The sequence below is a fragment of the Saccopteryx leptura genome, chromosome 10 (assembly GCF_036850995.1).
Source record: "Saccopteryx leptura isolate mSacLep1 chromosome 10, mSacLep1_pri_phased_curated, whole genome shotgun sequence".
NCBI classification, from domain to species: domain Eukaryota; kingdom Metazoa; phylum Chordata; class Mammalia; order Chiroptera; family Emballonuridae; genus Saccopteryx; species Saccopteryx leptura.
Genome location: NC_089512.1, coordinates 30503573 through 30522342, shown reverse-complemented (window position 1 = coordinate 30522342; position 18770 = coordinate 30503573). Strand labels below are relative to the sequence as shown.

General features: G+C 41.3%; 1 protein-coding gene across 1 annotated transcript in view; it reads left to right on the top strand.

Annotated features, from left to right (window-relative positions):
• KCNH8 (potassium voltage-gated channel subfamily H member 8) overlaps positions 1-18770 on the top strand; it is a 330485-nt gene that overhangs the window by 105890 nt on the left and 205825 nt on the right. Inside the window, exon 2 of the mRNA XM_066350928.1 lies at positions 9912-10145. Coding sequence (XP_066207025.1) covers positions 9912-10145 — 234 coding nt within the window. The remainder of the gene's footprint in view (positions 1-9911; positions 10146-18770) is intronic.

Below are 18770 nucleotides of genomic sequence, written 5' to 3'. Positions count from 1 at the left end.
CAGCCTTTTCTTTTACTGAGTAAGAGGTGCTTCATGATTTTTTTCATTTTCTATTTTGAAGAAGGGGCTTTGTTTAATATTACTGAGCTCTCTGTTTTTGCTTAATCAGTTTTCTAATAGAAAATACAATTTTCTATTCTGGTTTATCAGGGACTTGACTAAAAGTAGCATGTCAAGGTGAAAACTGTAGGCATGAGATGGGCTATTTAGGAAGGTTTTGCTTTGGTTTTTAAAGCAAAATTGCTTGTTATAAGTGATTTCCTGCTAAACGATAGATTCAGCACTTAAAAACTGCCCTCATTTGGTGTGCTTTAATAAAAACGAATTGGTTCCAAGTTTATTCCTCTCATTTGCTTAACAAATAGTTGTTGAGCACCTGCTACACGCCAGTCACTGTTCTAGAGGTCGTGACTACATTAATCAACAAACCAAAATGAACCCCCGTCATTTAATTATACATCCTAATGACAGAGAATAGATAATACTAATTTTTAAAAAAGGAAATAGATGATGTGAAAGACCATTTTGTTTAAAAGATTAATTTTGTAAGACAAGAACCAGAGAAAAGTGAGGCACCATTTTATTTCAAGTGTTTTTGTAGAGAATTAAATATGGATGAAAAGCCAAACACAGTTTATTATTATCATTGAGATTTTACAAATTTTATTCATTCATTTTACTTTTGATGAGCATTGTCACCCTGTCATAGTTCAAGTCATCCTTTATTGAAATTGAGCTTATTTACTGAACTCTAAGAGACAATTAGTATAACTCAACATTGAAGCTCACATAGTTTAAAAAGTAGAAGTTTCAAAACCTACTGATGACTTTTAATACCAAATTACGATATATTGTGTACTAAATTTGCTTAAAACTTATTTATATTAATAAATTTTGATTATTGGAAATTTAAATATTTGTTCATCCAGCCTTTTTTACTTCATCAGGATTATTATTTGTTTCTAATCATTTTCTTAGTCATTCAAGTGAATGATTAAGTAAATTTTAAGAAGGTATTTTGAATATGTGTTACATACATTTGGTACAAAATCCAAAAGTTAAAAGGGCTAGATAATGAAAATCTTTTTTTTTTTATCCTCAATCACCCAAGTACCCTCCCTCAGTCATTTACTGTCACTAGGGTCCTGTGGATCTTTACAATGATATTCTAAATGAGCTTCTCAAACTTTAAGGTGTCTATAAATTTTGTTCAAATGCAGATCTGATTCACAGGGTTTGGAGTAAAGACTAAGATTTCACAGTTCTAGTAAGGTCCCGGCTGAGGCTGATGTTGCTGGCCCAGGACCATGCTCCCAGCTTCAAGGTGATGAAGCATCTGTGTTTCTATTTGTTTTTGTGTCTATTTACTAAACGGAAGTTCTATATTTTTATACACGTATAGAACTTACTCCTTTTTTACTACGACCTTAGCACTGGAGTTCCAGTTTTGAGCTTTACTTTGTTGCAAAGTTTTCTTCTAATCGTCATCTGAAGTGATGATATATACAGTTTTTAAAAATCAAACCCTAAATAAATGATGAGAGATAGCAATATGTCCACTGGGAGCATGCAACTGGGTGATGCTTAAATGGTAAGAACTATGAGAATCTCGCTTTGTACATTTTCCACCTGGTTTTGTTTGTTTTGTTTTTTTTTCTGTAAGGTAAGAAAATCCTCAGATCCAAGCAACCTTCTAACTTTTTTGCAGGAGCACAACGAGAACTTTAGCTTGTACCCAGTACCATTAATCTAATAAAGATGCTGTCATACTTGGAAATGGTACAATTAAGCTCCCTGAAATCAATATAAAGTGGAAAGATCATTTAAATATTTTAGTCATAGACATATACTATCTACCCAAATAAAGTAGACTCAAGAGATGACTATGATCAGTATCACCCGGGGTACCAATATTGTCTTTGTTGGACCTGTATGCAAATGAATTCAGACAGCATGGGGGCAACTTAGGAAAGAAGATGAGAAGTTCAGGTTTGTACTTGCCCGCTACAAGAAATAGAGACCTACAGGACTCGCATTTGCCCATCTACTCTGTGTGCAGAATCTGTTTCTCTGAATACTTGTTAATCTAAGATTTGGTTTTAAAAGAAAACCAGGGCCTGACCTGTGGTGGCGCAGTGGATAAAGCGTCGACCTGGAACGCTGCCTGACCTGTGGTGGCGCAGTGGATAAAGCGTCGACCTGGAACGCTGAGGTCGCCTGTTCAAAACCCTGGGCTTGCCTGGTCAAGGCACATATGGGAGTTGATGCTTCTTGCTCCTCCCTCCCCCTTCTCTCTCTCTCACTCTCTCTCCTCTCTAAAAATTAATAAAAGAAAAAAAAAAAAAAAGAAAAGAAAACCAGTATCAGAGGCACTTTTCAGATATAAAGATTTTTACCATTCACAGTCTCAAATTCTGTGTCATTGGCGGAGAGCCAAGAGGGTACAGGCTTCTGTTTGATGGCAAGTTAGTATCTATGTGATTCCTTCGGTTTGAATGGCAGCAGAGGTCTGCCCTATGGAGAGTTCTTAGACTGGGTGCTGAGACGGTCGCTTTGAAGCACATGAGGCTGCAGGATCCGGCTGCAGGGGGAGAATGACTTGGATCTACCGAATCCTCTTGAGCATGACTCACAAACCTAGGTCACAGAGAGGTGTGCTAACTGGTATGCTCAGTGTCATAGGATAAAAGGGCACAACTTGCTGAAGTTTCAGTTGAATTAAAGATCTGTCAGGCTCGTATTAAAACAAATAAAAAACCAAACACAAATATACAACACAGTAGAATACAAAATGCTAATGGATTTTTTTTCAAGATTTTTATTTATTGATTTTACAGAGAGAGGAGAGAGGAGAGACACAAGAAGTATCAATTCATAGTTGCTTCACTTTAGTTGTTCATTGCTTGCATGTCATATGTGCTTTGACCCAGCAAACCCAGGGTTTCAAACTGGCGGCCTCAGTGTTCCAGGTCAGCGCTCTATCCACTGCATCACCACAGGCCAGGCAAAAATGCTAATGGACCTTTAAGTTAAACATGAGATTTCAAAATGATACTGAGCTTACATTTATGCCAGCAGAACCCATGGAGAACACATTTATCGGCTTCAGCCAGAAGGATGTTCCAATGGGAACATTACAGAAATACTGTGATCTATATCAAAAGGCATGAGGAGATAGGAAACATATCATTTGGATGCAAACTACATTTCTCTGCCTCCTGCATGTGTCTGGAGTGGGCCTGTGTGAAATATTTTGGAACCAAATAAAGTTATAATTGACTTTCTGCGGGAAACGAGAAAGTAACATAGAGGTTGCTGAGAGACCCAGACTTGTTTGGGAGCTGTCATCATTGAACTTTTAGAAAAATTTGTGACTTTAGGGTTTTTGTAGGCTAGAAGAGGTATTTCTAGAATTAACCCACATTTTTCTAGAATTAACCCATTTCTGCTTCAAGTAGAAAACAAGTCATTTCTTTACATTAAAAAAAAAAGTGTTGGCTTGGCCCTGGCCGGTTGGCTCAGCGGTAGAGTGTCGGCCTGGCGTGCGGGGAACCTGGGTTCGATTCCCGGCCAGGGCACACAGGAGAAGCGCCCATTTGCTTCTCCACCCACCCCCCTCCTTCCTCTCTGTCTCTCTCTTCCCCTCCCGCAGCCAAGGCTCCATTGGAGCAAAGATGTCCCGGGCGCTGGGGATGGCTCCTTGGCCTCTGCCCCAGGCACTAGAGTGGCTCTGGTCGCAGCAGAGCGAGGCCCAGGAGGGGCAGAGCATCGCCCCCGGTGGGCAGAGCGTTGCCCCTGGTGGGCGTGCCGGGTGGATCCCGGTCGGGCGCATGCGGGAGTCTGTCTGACTGTCTCTCCCCGTTTCCAGCTTCAGGAAAAAAAAAAAAAAGTGTTATATAGAAAACATAGTCTGTCACATAGACCTGGTTTTAATTCCCAGCTTCAGCCCCTGGACCGGAAATTAAAGTTCTCTAGATCTCAGTGTTCTCATCGGAAAAAAGGGGGCAAGGACAAGGATGTGTAAGGGGTTAGCAGTAGATGGCTGTTTGCTTCTCCATTTTTTTTTCCTTCTAAGCCTTTGCATTCCCACCCCCTTTTCCTTTGTGCCTGGTAAGTCAGCAATAAATAGAACATCACTTTTTGAATGAGAAAGTGGTGCTCTATATGGGAAAGTCAGACCAACTCTGAGATTCCCTTTGATGATCTGTGAAAGCTTTCTGCTAAGGAGACTGCCTACAATACAAACACAATTAAATTCTATTGTTTACTGGCACGGCAAAACTGACTATAACTAGAAACAAGTAGAGAAAGGCTGTGTAACATTTAGATGCCTATCACATATGAATAATTGATTCCTTAAAAGGTTAAATCCCCAGGTCCTGGCCAATTGGCTCAGCGGTAGAGTGTAGGCTGACGGTGTGGAAGTTCCAGGTTTGATTCCCAGTCAGGGCACACAGGAGAATCGGGACCATCTGCTCTCCATCTCCCCTTCTCCCTCTCTCTCTTTCTTCCACTCTCTTCCCCTCCCACAACCATGGCTCCGAACGGTAGAGCAGTTTGGCCTCAGGGTACTTAAGGATAGCTCCTTGGCTTCGCCTCAGGCACTGAAATGGCTTGGTTATGAGCAATGGAGCAAGGGCCCCAGATGGGCAGAAAATCGCCCCCCTAGTGGGCTTGCTGGGTGGATCCTGGTCAGGGCATATGTGGGAGTCTGTCCTTCTGTCTCCCCACCTCTCACTTAATAATTTTAAAAAAGGTTAAATTCCTTTAGCATATGTATGGATAGTGATACACCCATGATGAATTCATAGTTATAGCAGTGGCTTTGTTTTGCATAATTCTAAAGTAAATGTTGCATTTCTTATTTGGAGATTCCAACACTGGTATTCATCAAAGCATCAGTTTGTAAGTAGATAGCTGGATAAGAGGAGCTACTCTTTCCCAAACAGGACTATTCAGGTAGCTAGCACACTAAGCTTTAAAAGGCGCCCCTGCCACTAAATTCTCTTCGGAATTGAAATGCAATTACATATCGAGGACAAGTGCTAAATATAAACAGAAAAGGCCGAATACATGACTTTTTTTTTTTTAACTTTGTGCAGTATATTTGCAGGAAGAGTTAACTACCACAAACACATTGTAATCCTTAATTGAAACACACAGGTTACGGAATTTGGTGAATCCTTTAGGAGCTTTTTCCAGAAGTTTATTGCATCTCTAAAACAGTGAGCTTTTCTTATGTCCGTAAACAATTATAAAGATGCTAAGAAAATTAATAAAAGTCATCACTAAAATATGCAGAATGAAATACCATAGTATATGCCATAATAATCAGAAACAAATAGGCAATATATTGCATGTAGATACATATGTAAGTGGTAAAAAAAAAGAACAACTATGTAAATAGGAATGATTATTATAAAAGTTCAAGTTATAGGTTCTTCATTAAGGAAGGAGGAGAATTCTGTCTGTATGGTACATACAAGGGTTGTTGCTGGGTGAATGAGCTGTGGATAGGTACTGGCTTATTTTTTAACTTTTTTTTAGTGAGAGAGAGAGGGTGACGAGTGACAGAGGCAGACAGACAAGGATACACAGACAGGAAGGGAGAGAGATGAGAAGTATCAACTCGTACTTGCAGCACTTTAGTTGTTCATTGATTACTCTCTCATATGTGCCTTGACTGGAGGGCTCCAACCGAGCCAGCGACATTGGGCTTCAAGCCAGCGACCCTTTGGGCTCAAGCCAGTGACCGTGGGGTCAGGTCTATAATCCTATGCTCAAGCCAGTGACCCTGTGCTCAAATCAGATGAGCCTGTGCTCAAACCACCGACCTCAATGTTTCAAACTTTGGTCCTCAGCATCCCAGGTCAATGCTCTCTCCACTGTACACCATCTGGTTAGGTTATCGTTTTTAAATATTATTATAAAATAATTTTTAAAATATATACTATATTTTTTAATTTTTTTTAAAAAATGGAAAAAGCAAAATAACAAAACAGCGTGAAGAGAAAGAATAAACTAAGTTGTTTAAAAACCAATGTCATGTATTTTAAAAAGTAAATATATTCATCTCTAGTTGATTGATATATCTTCATATTATATTTTTTAAAGATTAAATAAATGCCATGTGCAAGACACAGCTAAAGCTTAAGTCTTTAGGAGGGTTGAAGTATAAGTAGATAGATGAGAAAAGGTATATCAGTTAAATACTAACAAAAAATAACTATTGTAGCTATTTGAATAATGGGAATACTGGACTTTAGGACAAGATGTAATACTATTTATTCTATCTCTAATTCTTGTTTCTCCATTTATCTTTTGAGCCTACACCATCCAGACATCTGCTCCAACCTTCCAGGCCTTTTGATAATTCATCTCCACCTATTTTTGTCCTGTTCCTAGCTAACCATTTTTAAAGGCTATATGATCTTTAATCTCTCAACTTTGGTAGTACTTATTATTTATGTACCATTAAATTGGTACTTATTATTTGCTCTGTCTTAGTGTTATTGATGATATTCATGCATTTCTTTAATTAAATTACAATGTCCTAGATCTAGGGGCTATACCTTATTCATCTTTTAACACCTCCTGTCACCTCACCCTAGGACCTGCCATATGGTAGAACCATGTCACCTGGCATATAGTTGACAGTCAATAAACATGTCAGCAGTCAACTGATAAATGGCTTCTGAAGCGCATTAAAAGCTCTTTAAAGATGTTTGAGTACTTTGCCAATGCTATGCATTTACATTTCCTTAGCAATCTCTCTGCCAGTTTTAGAATGGAAGGAGGAAGAGACAGCTATGGTTAGAGTAACTAACCCAAAGCTGTGCTGAGTTGGTGAGGCTAAGGCCGTATCCCCAATAGAAGAGCACCCCCCTCTGGATCTAATTGGGAACTCCACACACTCCTGACATACTTAAAAGTAGGGACTGCATGTTTAGTAAACTTCTTGCCTCTGCGCCTGTAACGAAGTCTAACATACAGTACAAGTAAATAGATACTTCTACAAAGTGTGAGAGAATTAAATATTAGGGATTATTTAATTCGCTCCCCTGGATTCTAAACAACCTATCATTGAAGGCTTCCCAATGTGAGTCTTCAGGTCTGGCTTCTCCCTGCAGGGAGTGGGAGTCCAGGACCGGGTGTGTAGAGGAGCCAAGCAGGATGCAGCTGTCCATACCAGAATTTGTACTCTAGGCTTAGGGGCTGATTGGAATTAATTTGATTCTGCCAGCTGATGGTAGACTATAGAAACACGTAACAGATGTTTATAGGGAGTTGGGGAAGCCCATGGAATTGATCTTCAGTGCTTGTTCTATTGGCCATTGAGAAAAAGCTAGAATTCCCCCTTTCTCATGACATACAAGATAGGCTGTCTGTGTTATTTACAATAGCCAAGATCTGGAAACAGCCCAAGTATTCATCATAGATGAGTGGATAAAAAAGCTGTGGTACATTCACACAATGGAATACTACACAGCCATAAGAAAGAATGAAATGTTACTTTTTGCAACAGTCTGGATGGACCTGGAGATTATTGTGCTGAGTGAAATAAGCCAGTCAGAGAAAGACAAATACCTAATGATTTTGCTTATATGTGGAATCTAACGAACACAATAAACTGAGGAACAAAATAGAAACAGAGACATGGACACAGGGATCAGATGCACAGCGTCAGAAGGAAGGAGGAAGTGGGGACTGGATCAAAGAAAGGGATTAGCCAAAAATAATATATAAATAACACATAGGCACAGACAACAGAGTGGCAATAAGCAGAGGGAAAGGGGGAAGGGTAGAAGTAGGGGGTGGAGGGCAAAGGGGGCTGGAAATGGGGGCAGAAAGAGACTTTGCTAGGGGGGAGGGGGCATGATGCGGTATATACATGCTGTTATATTGAGCTGTACACTTGTACGGTTTGGTGATCCAAGGCAACCCAATAAATAAATAAATAAATAGGTAAATAGGTAGGCTGTCTGCTGCAACCCTCTAAACATACTATTTTTTTAATAAGCCTACATAACACAAATGGTTTAAAATTCAAACTGTACTGTAGGGCAATGGTCCCCAACCCCCGGGCTGCAGATCAGTACCGGTCCGTGGGCCATTTGGTACCGGTCCACAGAAAAAGAATAAATAACTTACATTATTTCCATTTTATTTATATTTAAATCTGAATGATGTTTTATTTTTTAAAAATGACCAGATTCCCTCTGTTACATCCATCTAAGACTCACTCTTGACGCTTGTCTCGGTCACGTGATACATTTATCTGTCCCACCCTAAAGGCCGGTCGGTGAAAATATTTTCTGACATTAAACCGGTCTGTGACCCAAAAAAGGTTGGGGACCACTGCTGTAGGGCACATGTGAAAAATAAGTGTTTCCACTTCCTTTGCCCAAGTTGCTTTCTTAAGGGACATCTACAGTTACCAATTACTTCACTTAATTTTAGCTATATGATCAGTTCATATATGAGTATACATGTACACAATTAGATATATTTTTATATATTTTATACAAATAGTTTGTATAATAACATACATTCTTGAATCTTGATGTCTTTATTTAATAATTTATGCTGTAATTCTTTTTATTTTTATTTTTATTATCTTGAAAACCCCAGTCTCTGTTGTCTGGTATACTGACAGTGTTCAAAAATTTTTTCATGAGTGACGAACAAATGATTTAATAGTAGTGTGTAATTCATTCTAAACCTAAAAGTCACCTACTGACATTTTTTAAATGCTTTATCTTAGACCTTATCTCTGATATGCATGTTTTGCCTATAAAAATTATAGTCACCCTTCAAAGTTATCTAAAATGATTTGTCCTTCAAGAGGAACCTTCCCTGAGTATTGTTTTTGCAGTGTCTCCTCCAGTTTTTTCTAAGCACTTAACAATAGTCAACCATTTTTTATTGTCCTCCGATTCTCACTTGTTAGTATAATGTGAATAATATTCTTAATAATCATTGTATCGAGTACTTATATGCACCACTTTGCTAGCATGTTATGTGCATTTTCTCCTTAATCTCTATCACATACCTATAAAGTTAGTAACATAATACCATCCTCGTAGCATGCCTGTCGGTGCCCTTCCAGTATCACCTTGACTCACCACTGAGATCACGAGCAGACTGTTTCCTTATGCACCACTGGTTTCCGGCATCTTGCTGCCCAAGTGACCTCTGCAAAGGATGATTAGCCCAAGTGGGGAGGTTAGAAGTGCTGACATATTGGCACTCCAGAAGTGACCCTAAACCAATGAGGTATAGACGTAGATGGATAAAAACACCAGCTTTCTCTCCACTTGGTGGAAAATTTTTGAGTTCCGTTTTACACAGTCACTTCTAGGGTCCCTGTGTGATTGAGCCTCAGTTTCCCCAAACAATAAAACTCCTTTTTATCTCACAATTTATTGCCTTTCCTCCCTTCTCTTTCTCAATTCCCCACTTGCTTACTGTCTGGAAATGCCTGCCAAACAAACTACTTCTACTCAAATCCTTGTCTCAGGGTCTGCTTTTGGAGAAATCAAAGCTGAGGAAACTGAGGTTTAGTGTGTGTAAGTAACTTTTCAAATTCATCTATCCAGCAAGTGGCAGATTCAGGATATGAACCAGAAGTCATGCTCAAACGCACCATACTCAAAGCAGGCCATGAATACTGTGATCCCACCACCATTTTTTTTTCAAAATGCAAGCCAAAGTCAGAACTTAATTCATACTTTTGCCAGTCAACAATATTTTATATTTGGAAATCTCTTTTCTACCTCAGTACCTCAGGACATGCATTTTAGGCACTGTTAGCCAAACACAGGCTCATAATTTGTTACTGAAACTGAATGAAAGAAAACATTTTCCATATTTGTTTAGTTGCTGAGCGTCTTCTCATTGCTTTTCTACAGACAGCAACTTCATCCTCGCGAATGCCCAGGTGGCTAAGGGTTTCCCCATAGTCTACTGTTCTGATGGCTTTTGTGAGCTTGCTGGATTTGCCCGAACAGAAGTCATGCAGAAGAGCTGTAGCTGCAAATTCTTATTTGGGGTTGAAACCAACGAGCAACTAATGCTTCAGATAGACAAGTCCCTGGAGGAGAAAACAGAATTCAAAGGAGAAATTATGTTCTACAAGAAGAATGGTGAGTTGGCTTTCTTTGAGTGGTGCTCATTGGACAGTGGTGTAAGGTCACCTTCTCTCAACTTAGTAATTGCTTGATAACTCCCATTAAGGCTTAATGGCATTTCATATAAATACAGTCTGTTATAGAAGTTTCACAAATGACTTGGACAATGACCTTGTTTTAGCCATTAGCAGCATAAACTGGCTGAAAATTTTGCATGAGAATGATCACTTTTATGTCAGTATATTAACTAAATTAAGATATGTTAAAATAAAGTGTATTACTATTATATATGGTCATTCTTAAAATACATAGTAGATATAATGTGGTTGTTAATATATTAACAGATGGTCTTTTATCTATAGATATTTTTCCAAATTTTATGCCTTTAATAAACGCATCCCAACATCAGTCATTACGGACAGAGATCCAAGTACTTACTGGCAGGAAAGGAAGTGTGTTTAAAGAACATCAGCGTAGGCATTTTCTCTTTCAGTTTCCCATCCACAGAGCTTTCCTGACTACTATTTAAAGCTCCTTTTGTAGTCCACCACCTCTGAGTGTTCTGTGTTGAGATGCATATGATTTAATCAGGAATGACTCTTTTTTTTTTGTTATATTACTGTTAATAATGTATGGTATTACCTTTCTGAAAATGTAACTAGCCAAGTTTTATTATTATAATTTTTCAGTTCTAAATAGAAAAGAGGAAAATACAAGTATTTGTTACAAAAGTGAATCTTGAGCCTGATAGGATTGCGGGTCTCTTAACTAACAGAATCATTCATTCCCACGTCACCTAAAGATTTGCCATTTATTTCCTTGTACTCCTAAACTATTGCTTACTCAGTGTTTTCCTTTTAAGTTGGGTCACTTTTATTTTTAATTTATTTAAACAATTAAACTTAACAGGGTTGGCCCTGGCCAGTTGGCTCAGTGGTAGAGCATCGGCCTGGTGTGCTGAAGTCCCGGGTTTGATTCCCGGCCAGGGCACACACAGGAGAGGCGCCCATCTGCTTCTCCACCCCTCCCCCTCTCCTTCCTCTCTGTCTCTCTCTTCCGCTCCCGCAGCCGAGGCTCCATTGGAGCAAAGATGGCCCGGGCGCTGGGGATGGCTCCTTGGCCTCTGCCCCAGGTGCTAGAGTGGCTCTGGTCGCAACAGAGCGACTCTCAGATGGGCAGAGCATAGCCCCCTGGTGGGCGTGCCGGGTGGATCCTGGTCGGGCGCATGCAGGAGTCTGTCTGCCTGCCCGTTTCCAGCTTCAGAAAAAAAATACAAAAAAAAAAACAATTTAACAGGGTGACATTGGTCAATCAGAGTACATAGATTTAGAGAAAACATTTCTACATCATTTGGACAGTCGATTATGCTGTATACCCATCACCCAAAGTCAGATGATCTTCTGTCATCTTATATTTTGTTTCTCTTAAAGCCCCACCCCTTCCCTCCATCCTCCTCCTTCTCCACCCCTCCCTTCCCCCTGGTAACCACTGCACCTCTGTCTATGTCCATGAGTCTCAACTTTGTGCCCCACCTATGCACAGAATCATACAATTCTTAGCTTCCTCTGATTTAAACTCAAATTGGAAGCAAAAGAAAACAAAATCACTACTCTACATGGACAACCAAGATTATTATTTCTTCAAATAGATCCTAACTGTAATATTGAGTGGGATACTTGAAACCATATCAACACAATAAATACAAAATAAAAATTTTCAATTTATTTTTTTAAAAAGAAGGTAACCATAAGTAAATATGCAGTGAAAACACTGTTGTTTAACTTATTTAAGTTAAAAAAAATAAAATGTGATCCATGAAATCTAAGTAAAAACAAATCTAATTGACTATATTGTGCCAAGCAGCACATAATATAATTTTATTTAATTTTCCCAATAACACTCTAAAGCAGGGGTCTCAAACTCGCGGCCCGCAGGCAGCATGCGGCCCGCCGAACAATTTTGTGCGGCCCGCAGACTAATCCACGAAGTTCAAAATATTTTGGATAAAATTAAGTAAGCCTAGGGGCCTACTTGTATTTTTCATTTCTCTAGCATCCTAGCTAGATATTAGCTTAGTTAACAGCAGTTGTGATGCGAACTACAGTTTCTGGTCGTTTTGTGACACTGAGTAAACTGCATGTACGATTGTGCTTGTTGTACTGATTTTTTTGTTGTTTTCAACTGCAGTGAGAAAAGTGTTGCGTAACAGTTGCCTTTTGTAGATCTAGTGTGGCCCGCCGAATGGCTGTGATCTTGCTCTGTGGCCCACATGCTGAGTTGAGTTTGAGACCCCTGCTCTAAAGTAAATATGAACTATCTCACATTTGCAGATGAGGAAACCGTCATGCCAGAAAATGATAGGTCTACACGTTATGTGATAGACAGTTCTCAGCTTGTCGCTGCCTCAGCAGTTCCCCCCTTGTTCATTCTTTTACGCCTTCACATTTCTTTATTTTCCCATTTCTTTAATTTTCTTATGACATAGAGAAGTCAATGCTGAGAAAAAGCAATGCTGAGTCTGTTGGGGGTTTTTTTCTTTTCAAATGTAGTTAGATTTTCAACTTTCGATAATAAAGACTTTAAATATATATTCTATTTGTGACAACAAAGACACATGTTTATAATTTACTGTTTTTTTTAGGGAGAAGTCCTCTCACAGGAGATCTTTTGTTAACTCAGTTGCTAGGTGTATATTCAGATGCAGATCACAAGCTGAAAAACCGAATTGTTCCATGAATAAAAAGTGATATAGGAGAGTGGGGGGAAAGCTAGAGCTGGGGTGCTGAGGAGGCTTCCCTTGGGCTGGGAAGAATGGGAGAAGAAGAGGAGAGATTGGGAAAGATACACAGAGATGAGAGAAGGGGATAGAGGGAGAGAAAAATGGGTTGACATCTGGTGGCATCTTACCGATGTCCCTCAAAATGTGTAGCTTGTTTGATGAGCTAGCTGCATGTTTTTATTCCAAAACACATTAAAACTAATACACAGATAATAAAATGTAAGATATTTATACGCCCTACCTAAAATCATCTGTGTGCAACCAGGAGTGTGCATATCACTAACTGAGCAACACACGTCCTCATTCCAGTATACAAATAAATTGAATTAGTCAAGCCCACTGCCACAAGGTCAGCTTGTGATAAAAGACGAAAGGAAGCAGATTTCCTAATGACCTTCCTCTGTTTTCATAATGAGCTTGTTCACGACAAATAGTTATAGTTAAAAAACATTATTTCCCTCCTAATATTGTTTATATTTAAGATATTCTTAGTGAGTTCTATTACACTCAGTTATTCAGTATGACTCTGCAGAAGATTTTTAGAATATTTGATTATGCCCTCTAGGTATTTCAGAATTGGAGCTCAATATAGAAAAAAGACAAAGCCTGGGGGTTGTAGAATGTCAAATTATTCTCAAAATTAACATTTAAAATGTGCACCATACTCATTTTCTTTTTCACTGTTAGGAAATGGGATTGCAGCATTGAATATAGTATAGTTTTATGTAAGATCCATATTTGAGAACAAGAAGTGTAATGCCCATTCATGTGATAAATGAGCAATAAGAAAATTCATTTTAATGCAACGTGTAATGTTTAAATGAGTGTGTTCTGTGGACATGGGGGTTTCCAGCTTGGGTATCATTTCTAGTCACCTTAGATTTTTACCACATCCAGTATGCAGTGGGGCAAGCCAGCCAGCCAGGAACCTATTTCAGCAAGAGCTAGAGAAACTAGACTTAAGATCAGAGAAAATAAAAAAGCCTTCTCTTATGGTTGAGTGAAATCCTGGAAAGGAAGAAAAAGAATTCTGTACAAGGCATGATTATTTTCCCAACTAGCCCTCCCAAGGACTCAGACCATAGTTCAAGAGAAAGGCAACACAAAAGCCAGGGTAATATTTTTTATAAAAATTGCCTCGGGGCCCTGGCCGGTTGGCTCAGCAGTAGAGCATTGGCCTGGCGTGCAGGGGACCCGGGTTCGATTCCCGGCCAGGGCACACAGGAGAAGCGCCCATTTGCTTCTCCACCCCCCCCCCCTGCTCTCTGTCTCTCTCTTCCCCTCCCACAGCCAAGGCTCCATTGGAGCAAAGATGGCCCAGGCACTGGGGATGGCTTCTTGGCCTCTGCCCCAGGCGCTAGAGTGGCTCTGGTCGCGGCAGAGCGACGCCCCGGAGGGGCAGAGCATCGCCCCCTGGTGGGCAGAGCGTCGCCCCTGGTGGGCGTGCCAGGTGGATCCCGGTCGGGAGCATGCGGGAGTCTGTCTGACTGTCTCTCCCCGTTTCCAGCTTCAGAAAAATACAAAAAAAAAAAAAAATTGCCTCGGACTATCAAGGCTGTTCAAGCCACAGCACCTTGGGCCTTGCACGGTGCAGTCCTTGGGCAGCATCAAAATAAGCCTAAGGACAATGCAGAACTTTGATTCCTGCATTCTTGGGAGCCAAGAGGACTAGATTGTGGAGACATTTCTTTGAGATATTAGAAGTATTCATGAAGAGCCCAACAGGGACTTACTTTCCCAAAAAGCTAGTGAAGGTGGTATCTTGAAAACTTTTTTTCCTATAAAATGGATACAAACATATTCTTACTCAGAGGCTTGTAGGGTCAAGGAAGCACATGCATTTTACTAGAGTTGCAGTTATTTATTGTCATGTGACAGCCAACTCAGAACTTTTAGCAGCTTAAAATAGCAACCATTCTATCTTAAATAGTGTGAGTCAGGAATCAAGGCTGAGCTTGGCCAAATGATTCTTCTTCCTTGTGGAGCCAGCAGGAGTTGGTGTTACGCGGGGTTCCGGTGGAAGACACACTGCTTTGGAGGATCGTGGATGGCTTCCCTCACATGTCTGGCATATTGAAAGTCTGGAATCAGTTGGGACAGTTGACCGAAATGCCTACACATAACTTCTTCAGCATGGAGGCTTCTAGTTATTCTAGCATTCCATGAACCAGGCAGAGGCTGCAAGGCCGTTTGTAACCTAGTTTTAGAAAGTCACCTAGCATAACTTCATTTATACCATATTGGTATCATGGTTGATGTAGCCACAAGTCTGCCCAGATTCATGAGCAAGGGACCTAGACCCCGATTCTTGATTGGAAAAGTGCCAAAAACTTGCAGCCATGTTTCACAAGCTCCACCTCTAAATTTGTAGAAACACATCTGTTGACTATGTACATCCATATGTAGCAAGACGCAAGAGAACATTTAAATCTGATGCTTGTTAAACTCACAGGTTTCGTAATGTCTGAAGGACCAACAAACAGGGACAGTGCTTCCCACCACTAAGTGTATTAGCAAACTATGGGTCAGATTTTTGTTGCTATTCTCAACCTCATTCCTCTGAGGTCTGACTTGAGACTTTGAGTGCCCCAAAATAGAAAGCATTTTATGATGCTATTATGATTTCATGATGCTTTTCCATGTCTTTTCAGTCTTGATAGGCAATTAGCATTTTATATTTCCATCCTGTGTCTTTTGCATCCAAGAGATGACGCTCAGAAATGCAAATATGGTAAACAGCTCTGATTGTAGCAGGAAGGCCAAGGGCTCAGAGAGAACGTGCCGAAGGTGGCACATGCAGTCTGCGTGAGAGTGAGGAGCCTGCCTCGCAGTTTACCTTGTCGCTCGTACGTATCCAAGCTTCGTATTTGTGAACGAGGGCAGCGTTTCCTGGTCTACTTCTCATATATCTGAGCGAGCTACTCTAACAGAGGGCTTGTTCTTCTTCCATGCCCACGCTTAAAGTTCCGTTGTTTCATCAATGAGCAGGTTTTACATCAGTCCCATTTATTGAAGTGCTCACCCAGGCTCTTGAGCCAGGATGATGGGAACAAAGTGAGACGGCTGGCTGTGTGGATGAGGCATCCGTGCATTCATCGGCAGCTGCGTTGCTTTGCCGGTCCTGCTGAGACTGAGCAGTCACTGCCCCCACCTAACTAGGTTCCTGCACACCCTCACTTCGTCATTGTCAGCCTTTCTGACTTAACACAGACAAGTTCATAAATAGGCTGTAGCTAACATTCATTGAGTGTTCACTGTGGGCCAGCCTCTGGGTTCTGCCCTTTGCCTGTGTTGTTTCTTCATTCTATCCTCTCATCAATCCTTTGAAGCAGACCCTACTAATGCTCCATTTCACAGTTAAAGAATCTGATTCACTGAGAAGTTAAGCAGAAGACTGAGATCCAAGTCCTGGCCATTTGATTTCTGACCCTTCTACTCTTTTTTTTTTTTGTATTTTTCTGAAGCTGGAAACGGGGAGAGACAGTCAGACAGACTCCCGCATGCGCCCGACCGGGATCCACCCGGCACGCCCACCAGGGGCGACGCTCTGCCCACCAGGGGGCGATGCTCTGCCCACCAGGGGGCGACGCTCTTCCCACCAGGGGGCGATGCTCTGCCCCTCCGGGGCGTCGCTCTGCCACGACCAGAGCCACTCTAGCGCCTGGGGCAGAGGCCAAGGAGCCATCCCCAGCACCCGGGCCATCTTTTGCTCCAATGGAGCCTTGGCTGTGGGAGGAGAAGAGAGAGAAAGAGAGGAAGGGGGGCGGTGAGAAGCAAATGGACGCTTCTCCTATGTGCCCTGGCCGGGAATCGAACCAGGGTCCCCCGCACGCCAGGCCGACGCTCTACCACTTAGCCAACCGGCCAGGGCCAGATCCTTCTACTCTTAAACACTAGGCCATGGGCATGGTCAGCCTAAGCTTCCTACAGAGGAAGCCTGTGGCTCTCCTGCACCTGCTCCTGGTATGTGAAAGTAGACAGATGGACTTTGCAGGTGCAAAGATAGATACCCCTTGGGAATACCTGGCAAACTAGCAAGGAATGAACCCATTAAGGCACTTATTTTTGTACCTGTGGCTATTGGCTGTCCCATTTTTATTAACCAGAAATATAACCACAATGTTTGAGACTCTTTGGAGCTAAACAGTTCCCTTTGAAATGAGAAAAGCTAATCATTTTAAAGGTTCTGTCTCTGTGGCAAGAAGAAATGATACTGGACTTGAAGGAACAAGCCCTGGTGAAGGTCTCCCCACCATACTTACTGTGCCTATGCCAAGGACGATCTCTGATAGCTACTATAAAGAGAGCAGTAGTTAGAAAGGTTTGGCATAGACTCTTAGCTCTCTCCAGCTCCCTAAGTATGCACCCTAGTTAAGTGACTTTGCTTCTCTGCGCTTCAGCTTGACCTGCTGCCTAGCGATACCACCCTCACAGATGTCTGATGAAGAACCAAATAAGATAGCCATTGTACAACATAATCAGGACAAGCTACATGATTTGTAGGGCCCAAGGCAAAGAGAAAATGCAGATCCCTTTGTTTTAAAAAAAAAATCACTAAAAATTTCAAGACACCAAGAGCAGATTATTAAACCAAATTCTGGGACCCTTCTGAGTGTATGGTCTGTGTGACTGCACAGCTGCATGCCCACAAGGCTGGTCCTGAACATGATAGCAATTTAATAAATACCCCTTCCTACTCTGACATGGTCCCACAGCAAGAAGAACCTGTCTGCTTCCATTTCCCAGAGTGCCAGGCTGAGAACCTCACAGTCAGGTGTCTGAATCCAATGCCTGGTCCCGGGTGACTCTGAGCCCTGGCCTGTGGGCTGGTTGCTCATTCTCCCTCACCTTACTAGAAAGCCATGGGCATCTAGGCATCTTCAAAAAGATCCTGTAAAGTTTTTGTGATGTGTTAGCTGAGAGTCCTGAATCTTTGAATTGTATGAGAATTACAAGATGAACACAAAAAAATCACAGCATTCTAGTCATGCTTAGAGTATACTCTCAACATGGGTAATTATATAATATTGACTGGATGCAGTTATAAAAAAAAATAGAGCTGTGCTTTATTTCTCAATTATGAGCTTTTGCTTCATGATTGTCACCAAATTTATATAATAACAGGCACCAGTAATTCAGATCCAGATCTCAAGGGCACCCACCTGAACCATTCATCCTGATATAGACAGCCGCTCTTCCTGTCACTGCCCTAGCTCAGACTCTCATGATTCAAGACCTGAGTTGCAACAATTCCACTTAACCAGCCACCCAGTCTCTGGCTGTGTCTCCTACAATCCCCACTTCTCAACTGCCTCCAGAGCCCTCTTTCTACAGTACAAATCTGATCATCTACTCATCCATTACAGAGCCTTCAGTGATTCCCCATTGCCTTTCTGGATAAATGCAAACTCAAGTCTGGTATATAAGGCCACTCAGGAGCCAGCTCCAGTCTGTAATATATCCCTTTAAAGCCATCTTTTCCCTTTCCACCCTTTCTTCTCTCCTCATTCCTCCTCCACCCTCTAGCACAACCCCTGCTTCAGCCTATCTTATAGTTTTTGTTTTTCTAATGTTTCATGTTCTAACTTGTCTTGTGCCTTTGTACTTGATATTTATCCTGCCAGGAGTTGTAGGTAGAGCACAGAGCATTTACCTAGTGGCTGAGGCTGACGCAATGCTGTGAGAGTACTCTAGCTCCCAGAACCCTCCTGGGCACACCCAGGAAGGAAGCTCGCCCACTGCACGGAAACGACTCAGCACCAGCCAGGCAGCCCTCTGACCTTTCTTGGCCATTTGCCCTACACTAGCATCGTATTGGCTGAACCCATCTATATAAGCTTGCTTACTTCCTGAATAAAGCA